Consider the following 17627-nt stretch of genomic DNA (forward strand, 5'->3'; position numbering starts at 1 on the left):
AGATCTATGCACTGGGTTCGGTTTCTTGTGGATTTTGTTATCCTACAGGCAGCCCAAGTTTCCAAGGAATTTAAACACGTATCAGATTGCATTTCCAGGGATATGTAACCCAGAACAAACATTCCACTCAGTATATAAAGTGCTCAGAAAGCAGCTGCTTCGTGAAGCCACAACACCAACCAGGTAACGTTGGCGAGTGTTTCCAGCTTTTGCTGTTCCCCTGTGTAATTCCTCTCCTCTAACCTGTCTGTTCCAGTTACTTGTCTGGATCAGAGATGAAATCACAGAGCAATAATCTCTTTTGGATATGATATTTCTACCTTTAGCATAGAAAAACCATCTTTGCTTTATACATCCATCTTAGAAGTAATTTCAAGTCATTCAGCTCAGGGGAAAGATTTTCACTGGATGTGGACCCAACTAAATTCAGCAAGTACAAGATATGGTTAATTTTTCATCTCTGTTTTCAGGTCTAACCTCCTCCTCAGGAAGACAACCATGTTTCTCAGAACTACACTGCTGGGCATTGCTCTCTACAGCATCCTCTGGACAGAAGCAGCTCTGGCTGGCTCTAGTTTCCTAAGCCCTGAATATAAAAGACAACAGGTAAAAAAAAGTCAGAATAACCTTCTATCAGGATTGTCCTCTCTTGTAAATCCTTTGTAGTGTTCAGAGAAGCTTTTGGAATATTTATTTAGGAAGGAGTTGTTCAGAGAACTTCCATAACAAACCAGCAGCATTATACTCATGCTGTGAGAATATGTGTCCGATTTGTCACTAAGAATGATCTGAAAAAAAATGGAAAGCATCCTTTGGGATAATTATTTAGCATCTTCTGTGGACATTAACTCTGAGGTGGTTGTTCCTTATTGCACCTTTAAAGCCAATTCCTGTTGAAGTGAGAGCAGCAATGCAGGACAATTATTACAGACCTATATTAGTGCCTGATGCCTCCAGGGAATTTACTGCTTCTGGGTTACTGATGGGATCTGATTCCCTATACAGACTGGTCTGATTATGGAAAGAATACATAGATCTCATAGAGATAATATTTTTCTTGCTTTTTAGCAACAAAGGGAGCCAAAGAAAGCCCCAGCACAGCTCCATCGCCGTGGCACAGAAGGGTTTGGGGATGTGGGTGAAGCTGATGATGGCAGCAACAGGATTGAAATTAAGGTTTGTGTTTGCCCTTCTCACTCACACAGAGTTAAGGGTCCCACAGCCTCTGCCACAGAAGGCAGCACACATTAAAGCTACAGCCACATGAAGACTGACAGCACTGGTGGAGTGAAATAATGTCCTGTTAGCTGCAGAAAGTCAGGTCACAATGTCTCTGTTTAGGGATCACTTAGGTTTTGGAACAAACATGTAACTATGTACGTTTCCTGTAAAGTTTTCTTTCCTCCAGTGAACTGCACTGTAGTGTGTTCACTGTTCCTGAGGTTTTCTATTACTAATCAGTGAAGAGGTGGAATAACTTCTGGTGCCTCTAGCCCATCATCATTCCCATCAATAAAATTACCTCGCTGTGTCCATGCCCAGAACATGTCTAAGAAGTGTCTTTTACTGTTTTTACAGTTCAGTGTTCCCTTTGAAGTCGGAGTGAAGATGACAGAGGAGGAGTATCGAGAGTATGGCCAGGCACTGGAGAAGATGCTGGGGGACATGGCTGAGGAGAATGCTAAAGGTACTGCCAGCCCAGGCACAGACACAGAGCTTGGGAGGGAAAACCAAGCACAAACCACAAACAAATCCACCAGCACCACAGAGCAGACAAACCCTCTCATCTGATCTGTCACGTGAGGTGAAAATCACCTTATTTTCTGCCTTCGGCTGAGCAGGCATAGAACTTTCAGGCAGATTATCACAATAGGATTTTTCAGAAAAATATTAAGACTGTGAAAATAACCTTTGCCTTTTGCCTTTTTAGAAACTTGGATGAGAGACTGAGGCAAGATGAAGGACAGAGGCAGCACTAGGTGGCCTGGTTTAACTTTTAAATGAAATTATTACTGATTCCACAACTCTAAAGAAGAAAGTAATGTGTGAACCTGAGGAGTTTTCCCTGATGGACATTGGAAGAGATAATATTTGCAGGAAAGATACAAGATCTGAAGCCAAAAATAATCAAGGGCCAAGTTAATCATGAGCTGCCATGTAGGATTGTCTTCTTGCTTTACCTCCTTTCTTTAGCAAACACAGTGATTGCTCTTAATGATGTGTTTGAAGCTTTATGAATCCTTTGTAAAACTGGTGAAAACATCTTCTCACACATGTGTGACAGAGAATAAAGCCTGTGCTGATGCTGCAGTCCCTGTGGGGTGGTTTGTTTGTTTCGGGCAGAGTGAAGGTCTGTGCAGCCTCACACACTTCCCAGTGCTGCAGCTGCACTGGGACCAGCACCAGTCATAGAATCATAGAACCAACTGGGTTGGAAAAGCCCTCCAGGATCACTAAGTCCAACCCTACCGTGGTCACTAGACGATGGCACTAAGTGCCACATCCAGTCTCATCCTAAAAACCTCCAGGGATGGTGAATCCACCACCTCCCTGGGCAGCACATTCCAATGCCTGAGCACTCTCTCTGGAAAAAATCTCTTCCTAATAGCCAACCTACCCCTCCCCTGGCAGAGCTTGAATCTGTGCCCTCTTGTCCTGCTGCTGGTTGCCTGGGAGAAGAGACCAACCCCCACCTGACTCCAACCTCCTGTCAGGGAGTTGCAGAGGGTAGAAGGTCTCCCCTGAGCCGCCTCTTCTCCAGGCTGAACACCCCCAGCTCCCTCAGCCTCTCCTCATGGCACTTGTGCTCCAGTCCCTTCCCCAGCCTCGTTGCTCTGCTCTGGACCTGCTCCAGCCCCTCAATGTCCCTCCTGAGCTGAGGGCCCAGAACTGAGCACAGGATTCAAGCTGTGGCCTCACCAGCTCCGAGTCAGGATTGCTCAAGTGCCACAGTTCACATTGCTTTCATGCTCCAGCTGAACACACTTGTTTCTTTGTGGTTCCTTCTTACTCATAGTTTGAGATAAGAGGTGAAATGCACTGATGCTTTCAAACACTCTCATGTTAGGAAAGGCAAATGCAGTCCCTGTGGGGCTCAGCTGCAGGGGAGATCCCCCAACCTCACCAGAGGAGGTTGCAGCATTACTTTTGTTTTCCAAACCCTTAAGTACTGCAAAAATTGTCTTCTTCCACTAATCTGAGATGATTATTCACTGTGAAAAATGAAACCAGGTGACTAACTAAGCTATAATCAACTCAACCCCATGAATATTGACAGTAACAAGCCATTAAAGAAAGAACAAGGCGGAATCCCTCAAAATAAGCAGCTGATAGATTAGAATGACTTCAGGGGTTTAATTCTTTATAAATAAGGGAAGTAGAAGATGTTCTGTGGTGGGTTTGCCTGAGTGGGTGGTTATTTTCCTGTCAGTTTGGGGTTTTTGGTTGTTTCCACTGTGCAGCCTCCCAGGGTTCAGGGCGCAGTGCTCCCTCCGCCTCACTAATCCCTCTAATGACTGATTTTAGGGTGAAATTCTGCTCTAGGGACACCTCAGAGGAACAAAGTAGTTATTGAGCAGTGAATGAGGACTGAATAAACATGTCTGTACTAGCAATTGCATTGAGCTGCTTCCCCACGCACAGATTCACCCTCAGAGGGGGATTGAGGCGCCTCTTTCTGTGCCATAAATCACCAAAACCACGCTGTAAAGAAAGGGTTTTTTGCAAGTTTTTTTTTATTCACGAAGCTGTCAGTAAAAGACAACATACAAACTTGCCCCTGAACAGCCAGGTGAGGTGGCAGCATGAAAGTGAGATGCAGCAGTGTCTCGTGTGTGGCATGAAACACTCGGTAACGCCACAAGACCTCGTGCATCACCTCAGAATACTTCAAAACTAACATGGGACAAGGCAGAGAATAACAATTCCATTTGTGGCTGCAGGAGAGCAAACCCTCTAAGGCACTTCAGTGAAACAGAACTGTGCCCAAATTATGCTTCTCAGTTTAAAACTCTCTGGTGTGTCCAAATGTGTTTCTTCCTGGAGGTTTTTACCATGAATCTTCCAGAATATACCCATGAAAAACAATGAATATTACGTTTCCAGCACCACAAAATGTCTCAATTAAATCTCCCGTAGGATTAAGCAGTTACTGACCAATCTCAATACACTCAATGTTCCTTGTGTCAGTACTAATGTCTTGGTTGGATTCCAGTAAAGTAAAAAACCCTGACACTGGCAAAGACATAGACAGTATCCAAGGCACTTAGAATTAAGGAATTTTACCAATTTTTAGTGTAGAAATCAATGTGATAAATGTGCAGATGATTCTAATACTCAGGTCTTTAGTAAAAATACTTTACTATCTCATAACAATATACACAATAAACTACAAAAATAGAAGATATGAGACCTTTGTGATAAGCTAAGAAAATACACTATTACACAGCTCCAATGAGAGGAATGACATGTAATCCATTTATTTCCACTATTCCCTGCACTGCACTGTGAATTGTAGCCATCTCTGCACAGCAGGCAAACAATAAATATCATCAGAAGAAAAATGACACTTTCTGAAGGGGCTTTCACTCAACCATAAATACACCAGCAGCAGCACACAACTCCTGCTGCTTTCTGCTGTGTGTGACCCCCAGGGCTGAGCCCAGGGACACCCCTGGGGCTCCTCTGAGAACACGTGGTGAGTGTGGAACCATCAAACAGGTCCCTCACTAGCTTATCTCTGACCCATTGCCAAAATAAATACAACAGATTATATTTCAAGTGTCCCGTAATAAAATCAAAGAGATTTTATGTTAAAATCTCTACCTTAATCCAAAATATACGACAGTGACCCTGTGAAACACAATGAGAAACCTTAATGACACGTGAAGGACACTTGGAGAAAAATAACTCCCAGAAGTGCTCCTATGAGGGATTAGACACTGTCCCAGAGCTCCTGCCAGTGGACTGAAGGGTTGGATTGGTGTGTGTGTCAGAGAGAAGCTCTGAGAGAAGAGGAATGAGGATGAAGTTATCCACTGATCACTCAAACTGAGACAAAGCTGTGCAGAACACATCTGAGAACTCGCATGAGAATCCCTCTCTGGTAATCAGTGGGTTTGAGTGTGTGGACTAAGGTTAGATGGAACAGGAGAGAGCAATAGGAAAACATCCCCACTGGCTCTGAGGGTCTCTGCCTGCTGTGTGCAGTGGGTGACAACACAGGGCACTGCTGCTCTGTGACTCCTGGGACAGGTTTAATGAGACCCACAGCTCTGTGGATGCTTTCTGAACACACTGCAAAGGGATCATAAGTTATCTTGGCACTTGTTCGTGTTTGCCACATCTGTTTACATTGCAGGTGAAAAGGCAGAAGGCATTTCTGCTCACAGAGTGGAACTGTGCTTTAATCTGCTTTAGAACAGGCATTTTCTGCTGCTTCTCCATGTGATCACTTGTTTCCTTCAGTCAGGGCCAATGTTTCTGATCCAGAGCTAACTCTACATGAAAGGCACAGTTTTACCCTCTTTCTAACGAAGAGACAGTCCTTATTTCTTCCTCTGAGCTGGCCACTGCTAACAAACCCATCCAGTTTATGATTCAAAGAGTTCAGAACTGTTTAACTTATCTTCTTCATACAGCAAAATGTTTTCCATCAGCTTCTTTTTTTGATCGTTTATCTGTATATTCCAGGATGTCTCTCTGGCTAAGGCTGAAAAACAAAAAAAAACCCAAATATTGAGAGGAAAAAAAAATCCATTATTGTCTAAGGAATAGATCACAAATTTAGATTTTAAAAAGGCACCAGCAGAACTGGCTTAGGAAAAGTATCTGAGAGAAACCCACAAAACACTGTGTGGCTTTGTTAGTAACTTCATAACGAAGGAGAAAAGATTTACTGAGGTGTCTTTAGAAGAAGGAAGAAGAACCTCAGCAGTTCTGGAGAAGAGAGTGATTTGTCCCTGCTGTTCTGACAGCAGAGCAGTTTTACCTTGTGAGGCACAGGAGGAATCAGGGTCAGTGTTTCCCTCTGCAGCAGCCCCAGGTTCCAGGACTCTCCCACCCACGGCACACGCCGCGTTCCGTTCCTGCAGCCCCTGGGAAGGATTTTCCTTCTTGATGCTGCACTCAGGGCCTGATGCCTTTTCTGAGCTGGCCCAGCTGTGGCTGCACAGCTCCTCTGTGGCTTTGTCTGGAGGGTTCCATAGGAAACTGCTGGACTCGTCGGACTCACAGGGCACGCGCGACTCGTCCCCGCAGTACATGTCAGGGGCTGTGACTCCCAGGGATGGGGCACAGGGGCTGGTGCTGCTCAGGATCACTGCCTGGCTGCTCTCCTCCCTGCTCCCCACAGCACAGGGCACATCCATGCTCAGGCTGGCTGTCTCATCATCCGTTTCCTCCGGGGTGTTCATGGAGAACCCTGTGCTGCTCCCACAGGTGTAATGCTCTCTCAGTTTGTTTTCAGCCATTTCCAGCACCTCCAGCACCTGTTTTTAAGAACAAAATCATCAATGCAGAATAACTCCTGTACCTCTGCCCACACGTGCTCTCCCATGCCAACACTCCCAAGAGCAAGGCAGGTGTGAATGTTGTAGCTTTAGACCTTGATGACAAGGAGACTAAAATCTTGGTTGTGGATTTAGAATATTACCTCAGCTGTGCTAGAATTCTTCTTTCTCAGGCAGAGGCAGATGGCTGAGGCAAAATCAACAGCAACCTCTTCCAGCAAGTGTCCTGCTCTCCTGTCTAGATACTTGTGGCAGATCTCCTTGGCAGCCAGTTTGTCCAAGGTTTTTGCTCTGGAGTGCGAGCTTTCCTTTGCTGCTTGGATCTCATCAGCAATCATATCTTTCTGTTCAAAGGAAGGAGAGGCATCAGTGGTGGCAAAAACCAACACAGGCATTTCATCCTACCCTAATCTCTGAGTATTGCCTTGTATTTGCCATCAGATGGCAGGTTCAGAGAAGCTTTGAGAATCTCTGTTCACACAACTGACAGAAGTGTTTGTTTCACAGGACAGAAAAGGACAGATGCCAAATTCCCAGGCCCAGGTCTTCTAGGCTCATCCCAACTTATACAGCACAAAAACCAGCAGAGCAGAATCCTCACACAGGACTTTATAACACGTTAGAGCAATCAGAAACTTAGGATCTTTGACTTTCTGAACCCTTTTGAACACTACTGAACTGTTTGGAAACAGCAAGTGACAACACTGCTGTTCTCCCCTCCAAGGCTTCAGCAAGATGGGAAGTCAGGAGCACATCCCACGGGAGGAATGCAGGTGGAGGCTGCTCCCTGCAAATGTGTTAATGGTTCAGTGAGCCTGGCAGTTCTGGTTGCTTGTGAAAGCAGTTTGTGTGGCTCTCACCTCAGCCTGGGAATCTGGCCAGGGTGTCAAGTCCAGATAAACACATGACGAGCATCTGCAGTTCCTGCCTGCCTGGGTTTGCTCATACCACCTCCTTCATGCAGCAGCATCTCAGCACCAAGCCTTGCCCCTCAAATAGGCATGGATTTGTTCTGGGGTCTCTCCTCATAGAACCAGGCCAGGACTCACAGGTGTGGGGTGGGAAATGGGAATATCTCTTCTTCTGCCTAAGGGCAGGAAGGTTATTGATGTTAACAGAGCCAGGACATGACTCCTAAATATCCCTTCCTCAGGACAGCAGATGGCAAATCTCAAACTGCACTGAAACCCACTTAAAATGAATGCAATGACCCCACTCACTCGCGTGGGTGGTCGTTGTTCCTGCCCCTCCTTACCAGGTAAATGGGGTGTCTGCCTTCATCCAGTGCCTTCATCCCTGTCAGAACCTCTGCTAACACCTAGAAGGTGATTTGAAAGAGGAAACAGCTTCTTCAGAGTTAATGATAACTTTAAAAACTAGTTTTGTACCTAAAGAAATACTGAACTGCCAAGGCATTTTGATAGTACACTTTTACTTCAGATGGCTTAATGATTTCAGCTCTGGGTACTTATGAGACTTTACATCTCCCTCAGAGCCAAGTCCAGATTTTATAGTTAGCACAACAGATATTGTTGAGACAAAGGATGAGAAGAAAATGAGCTATATGTGGACAAGAAATCAAACTGAACAGAGTTTGTTACTACCAGTAACTCCCTATTTAGCTGGAAACTCCTGGAGAGAGTTGTGACATCACAGATTTAACAGGTTAAGAGGTGATGTTTGGAGCAGTTCACGTGGCAATTCTGCAAGAATTCTGAGAATATAACCTCTTTTAGATGATCAGGAATATGTTTTTTCAAACACGAAACTTCCGTTTCTCTTGTTCAATAGATTCACCTCACTGAAGTATATGTAGAGTGTGAACACAATTAAAACCACAATTTCAACACATTATAGAGCCAGCAACTCTGATATGAAGTTGCCAACAAAAAAACAAACATGAGGCATTTGCTCTTATATCTATTTCTTGTCTAGAAGCACCAAGGAATGCAACAGAGCATGGGAAAAGGGACTGTACCACACCACAGCTGAACAGATCCACTTTCTCTGTGAGCTGTCCATGTCTGATGAAATCCTCTGGCAGGTAAGTAAGAGAAGCTTGTAGCACTTTGGTTTTCATCGTGGCATATCCTGACTTTTTGTCAGCAGAATACAATCTCAGGCCAGAATGCCCAAGCTTTGGAGTGAAGTTTTCATCCAACAAGATGTTTGAGCTGTGATAAAGACAGACAAATAAATGTTGGTCAAGTCATTACTTTAGCTCGAGGCAAAGAATTAGTTTTACACTTTTAAAGTTAAGCACTGAAGGTGTCCAGTATTTGGCAGCTGTGGAGGAGTGGAAGGATGAAGAATGGTAGAAAGGGAGAAGGGGAAGGACAAGCACTCAAAAACAACTTCAAAAGAATAGACATGCATCATTTAGGATGGAGAGGCAGATTGAACAAAAATCAGTAAAGGTCCTACAGAACAAGGGACAGCAGAAAACACTGCACACGGATTTCCAAACTACATAAGCTTTAGCCATTCCTGTTAGAGAAATCCTGGCATTACCAGGTGACCAAGTGCTGACACACCAACCCCCTCACCTTTTGATATTCCCATGAAGAATGCCAAAGTTATGCAAATACTGCACAGCTCGGATGACTCCTATGGAGATGCTAATCCGCATCTCCCAGCTCAGTGAAGAGGAATCATCCTGCAGTGAAGGGAGGAAACACATGATATTTTACAGAATGAAACACTAATAAAGCACTGGCAGTTTTGAAAAGCAGAAGCTTAGTCTAAGTCACAAACAAAACTCCAGGAGAAGAGCTGTGGCTTTTCTCATACTTGCAGCCAAGATGATTTGAGCTGCAATTGCTTTACATGCAATACCAGGACAGGACTCAGGGATTATTGCTTACGTGGCAGTGAAGCTTGTTTTGCAGGGAGCCGTTGGGCAGATAGGGATATATCAGGCAGTGCAATCCAGTTTCCACCGAGAAGCCCAGCAGCTGCAGAATGTTGATGTGACAGCACCTGCGGGCACAGATCAGCAACGGTTTGCTAATGCAGGTAGAGCAACACAGACAAACACACTCCTGAGCTGGAAGGAGTCCCTAAAATCAAGGCAACTGGGATGGTGTGGTGCAGCAGGAGGTTGACTGATGGAGCAGTACTGAGTCCAGCGCAGTGCAGGCAGGAGGGTACAAAGGAGGTACCACATCCTCCCCATCCCAAGGGCTGTGCCAGCTCAGCCAGGACCTGCAGCAGCCCTGGGAGCTGTGCTGCTGCCCAGGACTCCCACACAGGCAGCACACAACCCTTTGTCCCCAGCCCAGCACAGACACAAACCCCAGTGCTAACCCAGCACTGCCTGGGAAAACAACCACTCACCTAAAGCAGATCTGCACCTCCGTATGAAAGAACCTCTGGGTGGAATTTGGGCTGGTGCATTCCAGCTGAGAAATGAGAAGATGCAAGAGGATGTCAATGGTAACTATCAAGATGCTGCAGTTATACAGATCTGTTAGTCTCTAGACCGTGAGTTACTGCAGGAAGGAGGCAACATCACTGATGGCAATGTTGAGTCAAAGGCAACAATCAAGAATTAGAACAAAAAGCAGTGTAAAGACACCTCTGATCCAATCATCCATGCAGGCAGCTACACTGCAGGCTACTCCCACGGGCAGAGTTAGTGGAACTACTAACTCTGCATCCATCGTGTGTTTGCTGAATCTAGGTTTACTTACTTACACCTTTTCCCTTCTACCTCTCCTCTTGTGTTGCCATTCTGGTTCCTTGCCCACACAGTGTTAAACAACAACTGCTAAAGGACAAGAGATGCTAACAACATACCCCTGCTAGCAAAGGGTGCAGCACTTGCCTCTTTCAGTCTTTTGACGACATAGATGACATTGTTCCTCTGACCTTTGTAGATGTCTGCAAAAGTACCTTCACAGATTCTGTTCTTGTCACTGAAGCTGTTTGTGGCGTTGGTGACTTCCCTCTGTGTCCACAGGAGACTCCCACTGGGGAGATCAGCCATCGTCTCCTGCTGAGGAGCAGGAGAGCTGCAAGGCTACACATTTGTAGAAGAAACAAGTTTATCTCATGATAATCCACATGCTTTTCCATGATGTAAGCAACCACTGTGATTGCTGAACGAGACTGTGACAGGCACTGTGCATTCAGTTCTTAGGGTGTAGGTAATACCTGTCCTGGTGTGTTGTGATGGGATAAAAGCTTTATAGAAGAGACATAAAATCAGTCACCTATTTGCATTTCCACCTCTCCCAGGAAACTGACTTAGTTTTCTTTAAAAGTCCATATGTTTATGTGAAGCAATGTCAGTTTAAGTTACAAAAAATATTGATCTTTATGGCTGGGGCACATAATAAGGAACAGTTGGATGGGAAAGTGAGGCCCCTCATAAGGTGTTTGTGCTCTGGGTGAAACTTCACATCTACCTCTGGAGCACCTGGTGTTGGTTGCACAATAATTTGTTGCTTCCAGTGTGGCAAGTCCTAATACCAATTGTAATTACAGTTCCACCATAGCCTAACCATGCAGCTTTCACAACCTTAATATGCACCAGGCTTGAGGAAACAAATCATTAACTCCTTCTCCAGAAACTCTGAAACTGCTGTGCTCTTTGAGGCAATCTGCTCTCCTGGCTGGTGCTCCTGAACGTGTTGTCATGGAAGAGTTTAAAGCCTCAAATGAAACAAACCAAAGAAAACAGGCCAAGAAAACCTGTGATGGGACCAGAGTGTGTCCATGAATCTGGGAAACACTCTGAGGACAGGACAGATCTAGTCAGACTGTCTGAAAGATGAGAGCTGTGGGGAGGAAGGAGCAGGAGACTGTGCTGAACTCATCAGGAACATGAGGGAACCACTGAGATGGTTAAGCACTGGAACAAGAGCTCGGAGAGGTGGTGGAACCTCCATCCTGGGAGAGTTGTACTTGTCAGTGACACAAGGCTCTGGACAACATGACTTAAATTCAGTACTAGCTCAGTTGTCAACAGAAGTCACATTTTAAGTACAAAATTAAACTAGAAGAGGTATGTGGTTCTGACTGGTCAGTGGTACACTGCCCTGTCCTGTGATCACACCAGAAAGGGTAAATCCTCTGTAGAATCTACACTGGGGAGTCCTTCAAACTCCCCTGCTGTTTGTGGGCCTCTTAGCCCTTCTGAGCTATGCAGGATGCAAGACTGTGAATTTTTCCCTCCCTGGTCCTTCACTGGCAAAAAAAGTGATGTAAACCACAAGCAATCTGCCTGAAGCACTAGTGTTATGTTCTGTCCAAACCCCCCATCAGTGAGCCCCATGTTTTCACTAGATCTATAGGGTTTTGTGCAAGTAGAGGCATAAACTTTGAAAAAGCTCAGAATGTCATAAAGGCAATCTTCCTTGTCATAGTCAGGGAGCTTGGAGGGGATTTACCTTCACACTCGATGAGACAGGGAGATTGGACTGTAGGGAATTCAGAAGGTCTCTTGGGGGAGGTGGTGGAGCAGGGAGGGAGTACATGGCTCCTTCAGAAACAGCACCTGGAACTGAAAAAACAGCACTGAAAACGCACCTTGGTTTTGTCATACCACAGCCTGTGATGAGTTGTGAAGGTGTGGGACTTGTGGAGGTCTGGGGTATTTGGCTGAATTTCTGAGCAAGGAGAGTCTGTGACAAGTCCCCCTGTGAAATGCTGTGTGGACACTGAGCTCTCTGCCTGGTTCCTGTCTGCAGGGTGACTGCTGCTCCCACCAGCCCTGGAGGGGGATGAGGAACTCCTGGGGTTGTGCTGCTGCAGATGCTCTCCCCAGTGTGTGCTGGGCTTCTCCCTCTGTCTGTGCCAGGCAGAAGAACTGCTGGCCCTGCCTGGCTCTCTGCTGGCCCAGATTTATTGTGCATGGAGAGGGGCACACGGGGCAGGAAATGCATGCACTACTCTAGTCTTGGTATGGAGCCAGAATGGGACATGGGAAACATCCTGAGATCCCAGAGGGCAGATACAGCCAACATCTCTCATCGCCAAGGGAGCTACAGGAAGGAGGACAGGAGACCACGTGCTACACTCAGGAACAAAGAGGAGGCAGCAGTGTTAGGGGAAAGGCAAACACTCAGTGGGACATTCTGGGGAGCAATGTGTTGGCTGTGCTGTCCTGACTGCACAGTTGTTTCAGGTCAGAGCACACTCGAGCCTGGTGCTGTACTTACTGCCTGCTGGGGCTGCTCCCAGCTGGGAGGGCTCTGGCAGGGGCAGTGGAGTAATCTCGTTTTCTTTCTCTCTCCTTTTGCCTTCTGAGGGAGGCACAGAGATGATCTCCTGTTGGGGTGGCTCCACCGGCTCCTCCTTCTTGGGGCTGGTGATGTTGGAGGTTGATGTCCCTTCACAACAGCACAGGGAAGATGAGAGTTACCAGGGAAAACAGAGCCTGACTCTAATCAGTGACCAGGAGATAATCCTAGTCAGGACAACAGACTGAAAATTAACATCAACAGTAAAATGAACATCCAACAGTTTAGCTGGAATTGAAATTCACACCATATTCATGACTTAACTACTGCTGCTCCAACCAAACACCAGCAATGCCTCTGCAAGAGGTACAGAGTCTCTCACAACCAGAAATTAGCAATAACAATATATTAATTTTGTCATTTCCTATTCAGCATCTTTGAGGCAATGGTCTCAAACCACAAGTACCTCCAGCCTAAGGAAGGCACTGAGTTCTTTGCCAGTGTCACAGGACTGAGGAAGATGGACAGAATTGAGTTGGGGTTAGTGAGAGAAACATTTCAGGGCTGTTCTCAATTGTGTGGTTTTGTGGCATGGCCATGCTCATTCCCAGGAGACACTTCCCTATGCAGAATTCTGTGCAATAAAGACTCATAATTTTACTTGGGAACTGAAAGAAACAAACCCGGGACAATCTAGGGAAAACAGAATTGTGATCAAAGCTCAAAGACTTACTGATGTACAAGGGAAAACTAAAGGCTGAATTAGTGGTTCACTAGAGCTCTAACAGATCCTGTGCTGTACACAGCTTGGCAAAACCTCAGTCAGGCCTGAGAATGCAACCTGAAATCTGCTTAAAAGAAGCACAAAGATGAGGGGCTTGAAAACTACCAAAGGGGGAATTATTCAGATGAGATTAGGCTACAGTTAGGATGGGAAAAAATAGAGTACAAAAGCCCAAGATCCTGTGATATATGAGGTTGTCAAAAACCCTGAAGAAGCAGGTGAATTCTTCTTTGTAAATACATTTGAAACTGAGGTTGAAAAGGAGCTCAAAGTACCCAGTGTGCACTAGGGGTGATGTCAGGGCTCTCTACTCCCTGATAACAACATTTTCCTGGCTGTAGCCCTAAACTTCTGTTTCTACCTGACACCTTTTATCAGCAATATACTTAGCATTTTCTTAAAAATCAAAATGAATGTTCTATTTTTATAGGAAAGAAAACAAGCCCAGGTATTATTACAAGGATTTTTTCCCTGCTGTTCCCTCAGCTCTGTATCTGAAGCACAGCAGTGACTGCCAAGGCCTCTGTTTGCAGCTGAAATCAGATAACAGCTCTGTGCCCTTCCATTTGCACAAACAAAGCTGGGGAGGACCTGGAACAAGCAGGAAGCTGTTTGATGTGCAATCTGGGCTGCTTGTAATGCACCAGGAGTCAGTGAACTGTGTGAGAAGCCAGGACATGGCACTGGGGCTGAGGAGCAGCAGCACATGGAGAGCAATAACAGCAGAAATGGGCACATTCAGGGCAGACAAGTTGTTCCTTTGGCCTCTGCTTGGGGTTTGTATCCACTTTCTTCAATGCTACAGATGAATGCAGGTTTGAATGCAACTGGGTCTGAGAACTAAACCTCAGAGCACTCAGGTGTGTTTGCTGCTGTGTCAGAATGCTACAAACCCTCAAATGCACAGGTTTGTGAGCAGCCTGAAGCCCCTTAGTTACTACTGGCAGCTGTTGGCATTTTCCTCTTTTAACCAAGAATTCTCTGAAGTTAGAGTCACTTCCCTCACTCAACCTACTTTTCAGGGTTTGCTATGACTTTTGCAACTTCCTGCACGTCAGGCACACATGGCAGCGCTGCAGCTAAGGGACTGACACGGGAAAACAAACCCCTATGGACAGTCACAAGTGGGACTAGAGAGTGCAAGAGAATGCTGCAAGGGAGACAGAACTCTTTGGGAAGTAATCTGCCCGCAAAGCATCTCACTATGTGCTGTGTCTGATTCCTTTAAGGCAGAATTATGGTGATGTAAGTACCATGTAGTTTTTATGAAGTGCCCAACAGAACAAGCAACATATCCTCCATATCTGCCCATGAGGGACCACCTAGGAGACACCAGTGTGTCCTCCTGTGTCACCTCTTCCCTCCCACCACCAAATCGCAATCAGCAGAGACATTTTAGAATCTGAGGATGTGAGTCCTAACAAGAGGTTTGTTTGGCTAGCAAGGGAGATGTCCTAGGTGGGGTTGAGTGCTGTGAGGAGCAGCACTGACCCTGCAGGAGGAAGGGGCAGCTACTCACAGTCCAGGATGACCTGAGCCGCTCGGTAGAGCTGCAGCCCTTGCAGCAGGTCCAGGAGCTGCTGGACAGTTGCCAGCCTCACTCCCCACCACCACATGAGCTCCCTCGTGATGCTGATCCCTGTCTTCTCCATGCACTTGATTTTCCGCAGCTCTGTTTGGTCAGTGATCACATAGGAGGCTGTGGGAGAGAAGGGATGTTTCTGTTTGAAAAGGAGAGAAGGACCAAGGACAAGCAGGGCAAGGCAAGGTGTGAGACACAATTTGCTCCTGCAGGGCTTTAAAAGGAAGGGTGACAGTAAACTAGCTATGTGGGCATGAAGAGAATTCTGTTCCTGAAGTCAGAGATCCCTTTTCTTTCTTTAACTGCTCTGGAAAACACATTATATCATAGACACTCAAAAAGAAAACCCAGTCACACTTTTCAGCATATTTTCCCTGTAATCTTCTTTCTCCTTAACACTTTGTACCAAAGTAAGCTCAGATTGAATTCCTGGAGTGCTTCTCCCAGAACAGGTGACACAGTCTGTGGTTTGACTGCTCTCCTGCCTGCATTCCCAGATCCCAGTGCTGGGGTGAGCCAAACAGCACCTGAATCACCTGGGTGTTAGCTTCACTGCGATAAAGCAGCCCGGGAAATGCAGCTATTTTTGGGTCACCCCTGCTCCATTCTGCACACCTGGAGCCTCAGAGAGGCTGTGCCTGAAGGAGAGAGGCTGGGGGGGTGTGGAGTCAAGGATTCCCACCCCAGCTGGCTCTAGAAGGATGTCAGAAATACGGTTTTATGCATCTGAAGGCAGCAGAGATGAATCCCACCCTGCATCAGGAAGTTTAACTGGGGTGAGAGCTTGCTCAGCAGACAGCTAGGGAAGTCTTGAATGAAATTAAATCATGTCAGATACAGGAAGGTAGGCACTAAGAAAGGTTCAGGTCAGAATTATTTGGACTGGGATACAGAAAAAACAACTCAGGCACTGTATTTTCTGTACTTATTGACTGGACACAGCCAGGACTGGGGCAGAAAGTGTGGGGGAATATACATGAAAAGAAGGAAGAAAGAAAACAATAGAACACCCGAGCAGATGTGAGGGATGTTGTGAAAAAAGGCAGTGAGAAGTGGCAGGAGACTCTGTGACTGCAGAGGGAAGTGCAAGAGATAGCAGAGAGTGATGGGAGGGAGCCTGGCTGCCCGGGAGAAGCCCAGGGAACACAGAAGTCTGCAATTCCACCCTGGTTTGAAAACCAAAGCTAGACTGGTGCCTGGGAATTCCCTGTCCACAGGATGTGCTCTGCTGAGCGCTGGGAAGGGCTTGGCCGGGGGCCCTGGCCAGGGACAGCAGCAAACCTCACCTAAACCACAGTCCCAAACGTGCTGCTGCCCTGTATGCCCCTGGGCACACTGTCACCCCATTGTCATGTGTGCCCCTGGGCACACTGTCACCCAACTGCCTTGTGTTCCCCTGGTCACACTGTCACACCACTGCTTATTGTTCCCTGGTCACACTGTCACACCACTGCCCTGTGTGCCCCTGGGCACACTGTCACCCCATTGTCATTGTGTGCCCCTGGTCACACTGTCACCCCATTGTCATGTGTGCCTCCAGGCACACTGTCACCCCACTGCCCTGGTGTGCCCCTGGCCGCACCGTCACACCACTGCTCTGGGTTCCCCTGGTCACACCATCACACCACTGCCCTGTGTGCCCCTGGGCACACTGTCACCCCATTGTCATTGTGTGCCCCTGGTCACACCATCACACCACTGCTCTGTGTGCCCCTGGGCACACTGTCACCCCATTGTCATTGTGTGCCCCTGGTCACATTGTCACACCACTGCCCTGTGTGCCCCTGGTCACACCATCACACCACTGCCCTGAGTGCCCCTGGGCACACTGTCACCCCATTGTCATTGTGTGCCCCTGGTCACACCATCACCCCACGTCCCTGCCGCCAGCACACCTGCCCCGCGTGCCCCTCACCGAACCGCATCCAGTCGTAGTCGCTCAGGCAGTCCATCTTCTGGCAGAAGTCCTCCAGCACCCAGGCAGGCATGCTGTGGATGTACTGCACCGAGGCTGAGCCCCCTGTGAGGCCGAGGGGTGTCTGCTGCAGGGCCATGGCTCTGCACACCCTCTCCGGACAGACCTTCGTCCCCAGCGTGGCCATCAGCAGTGGCTGCGCATGGTGCGCGTCCAGGGCAGCCGCTGCTCTCAGCCTCCTCTGCGAGCTATGGAGGCTGATTTTCTCCCAAAGCTTCCTCTTTGCAGAGGGTTGGCCTCCCAGCCCGTCCCACCCCACCCGGGCACACTGCCGGGGAAAGAGCCAGCGACACAGCGAGCAATTCTTGGCAGGCTCAGACCACACTGCTGCTTCCTGCTCCAGCTGACGTCAGGGCCCAGATGCAAATCAGATTTTCCTTTCCACGACTGGTTCTTGCTCCAGCCTGGCTGCCCAAATATGAGTTCCACGTGATGGAGGCGAGCGATGCTGTCCCGAGCGCTGTGCACAGCTGTGCAGAGTGAGCGGGACCGTGCGGGTCAGGAGCAGTGCCTGGCACAGCTGGCTCAGCCCAGGCCATGGACACATCCCTGGGCACCCAGAGGGGCTTTCTTCACCCCTCTGGAGATAGAG

The 17627-nt window shown here is 47.3% G+C and overlaps 2 protein-coding genes across 2 annotated transcripts; one reads left to right on the plus strand and one right to left on the minus strand.

Annotated features, from left to right (window-relative positions):
• Window positions 1-498: 498 nt before the first annotated feature.
• Window positions 499-1950, plus strand: GHRL (ghrelin/obestatin prepropeptide). Its single transcript, XM_009082274.1, has 4 exons — window positions 499-606; window positions 1069-1176; window positions 1579-1687; window positions 1931-1950. The coding sequence occupies exons 1-4, from the start codon at window positions 499-501 to the stop codon at window positions 1948-1950; spliced, it is 345 nt and encodes a 114-aa protein (XP_009080522.1).
• Window positions 1951-5591: 3641 nt separating this feature from the next.
• IRAK2 (interleukin-1 receptor-associated kinase 2) lies at window positions 5592-17114 on the minus strand. The gene is made up of 13 exons (XM_009082252.1): window positions 16976-17114; window positions 14998-15177; window positions 12674-12844; window positions 11903-12015; window positions 10336-10530; window positions 9846-9910; window positions 9374-9488; window positions 9056-9165; window positions 8488-8683; window positions 7765-7827; window positions 6653-6853; window positions 5990-6488; window positions 5592-5710 (listed from the first exon to the last, which is right to left on the minus strand). Exons 1-13 carry the CDS (start codon window positions 17112-17114, stop codon window positions 5592-5594), a joined length of 2166 nt encoding a protein of 721 aa, XP_009080500.1.
• Between the last annotated feature and the right edge of the window lie 513 nt (window positions 17115-17627).

Source organism: Acanthisitta chloris, unplaced genomic scaffold, assembly GCF_000695815.1.
Source record: "Acanthisitta chloris isolate BGI_N310 unplaced genomic scaffold, ASM69581v1 scaffold27620, whole genome shotgun sequence".
NCBI classification, from domain to species: Eukaryota; Metazoa; Chordata; class Aves; order Passeriformes; family Acanthisittidae; genus Acanthisitta; species Acanthisitta chloris.

Excerpts from the sequence above, each read along its gene's own strand:
- IRAK2 (XM_009082252.1), bottom strand. The coding sequence starts at position 17,114 with ATGGCCCTGCAGCAGACACCCCTCGGCCTCACAGGGGGCTCAGCCTCG. Across the intron at positions 12,016-12,673 it reads GGGAGCAGCCCCAGCAGGCA|TTCCAGGTGCTGTTTCTGAA; the intron begins GTAAGTACAGCA and ends CTGTTTTTTCAG. Across the intron at positions 9,166-9,373 it reads AAAACAAGCTTCACTGCCAC|GATGATTCCTCTTCACTGAG; the intron begins GTAAGCAATAAT and ends CCTTCACTGCAG.
- GHRL (XM_009082274.1), top strand. The coding sequence starts at position 499 with ATGTTTCTCAGAACTACACTGCTGGGCATTGCTCTCTACAGCATCCTC. Across the intron at positions 607-1,068 it reads CTGAATATAAAAGACAACAG|CAACAAAGGGAGCCAAAGAA; the intron begins GTAAAAAAAAGT and ends CTTGCTTTTTAG. Across the intron at positions 1,177-1,578 it reads GCAACAGGATTGAAATTAAG|TTCAGTGTTCCCTTTGAAGT; the intron begins GTTTGTGTTTGC and ends CTGTTTTTACAG.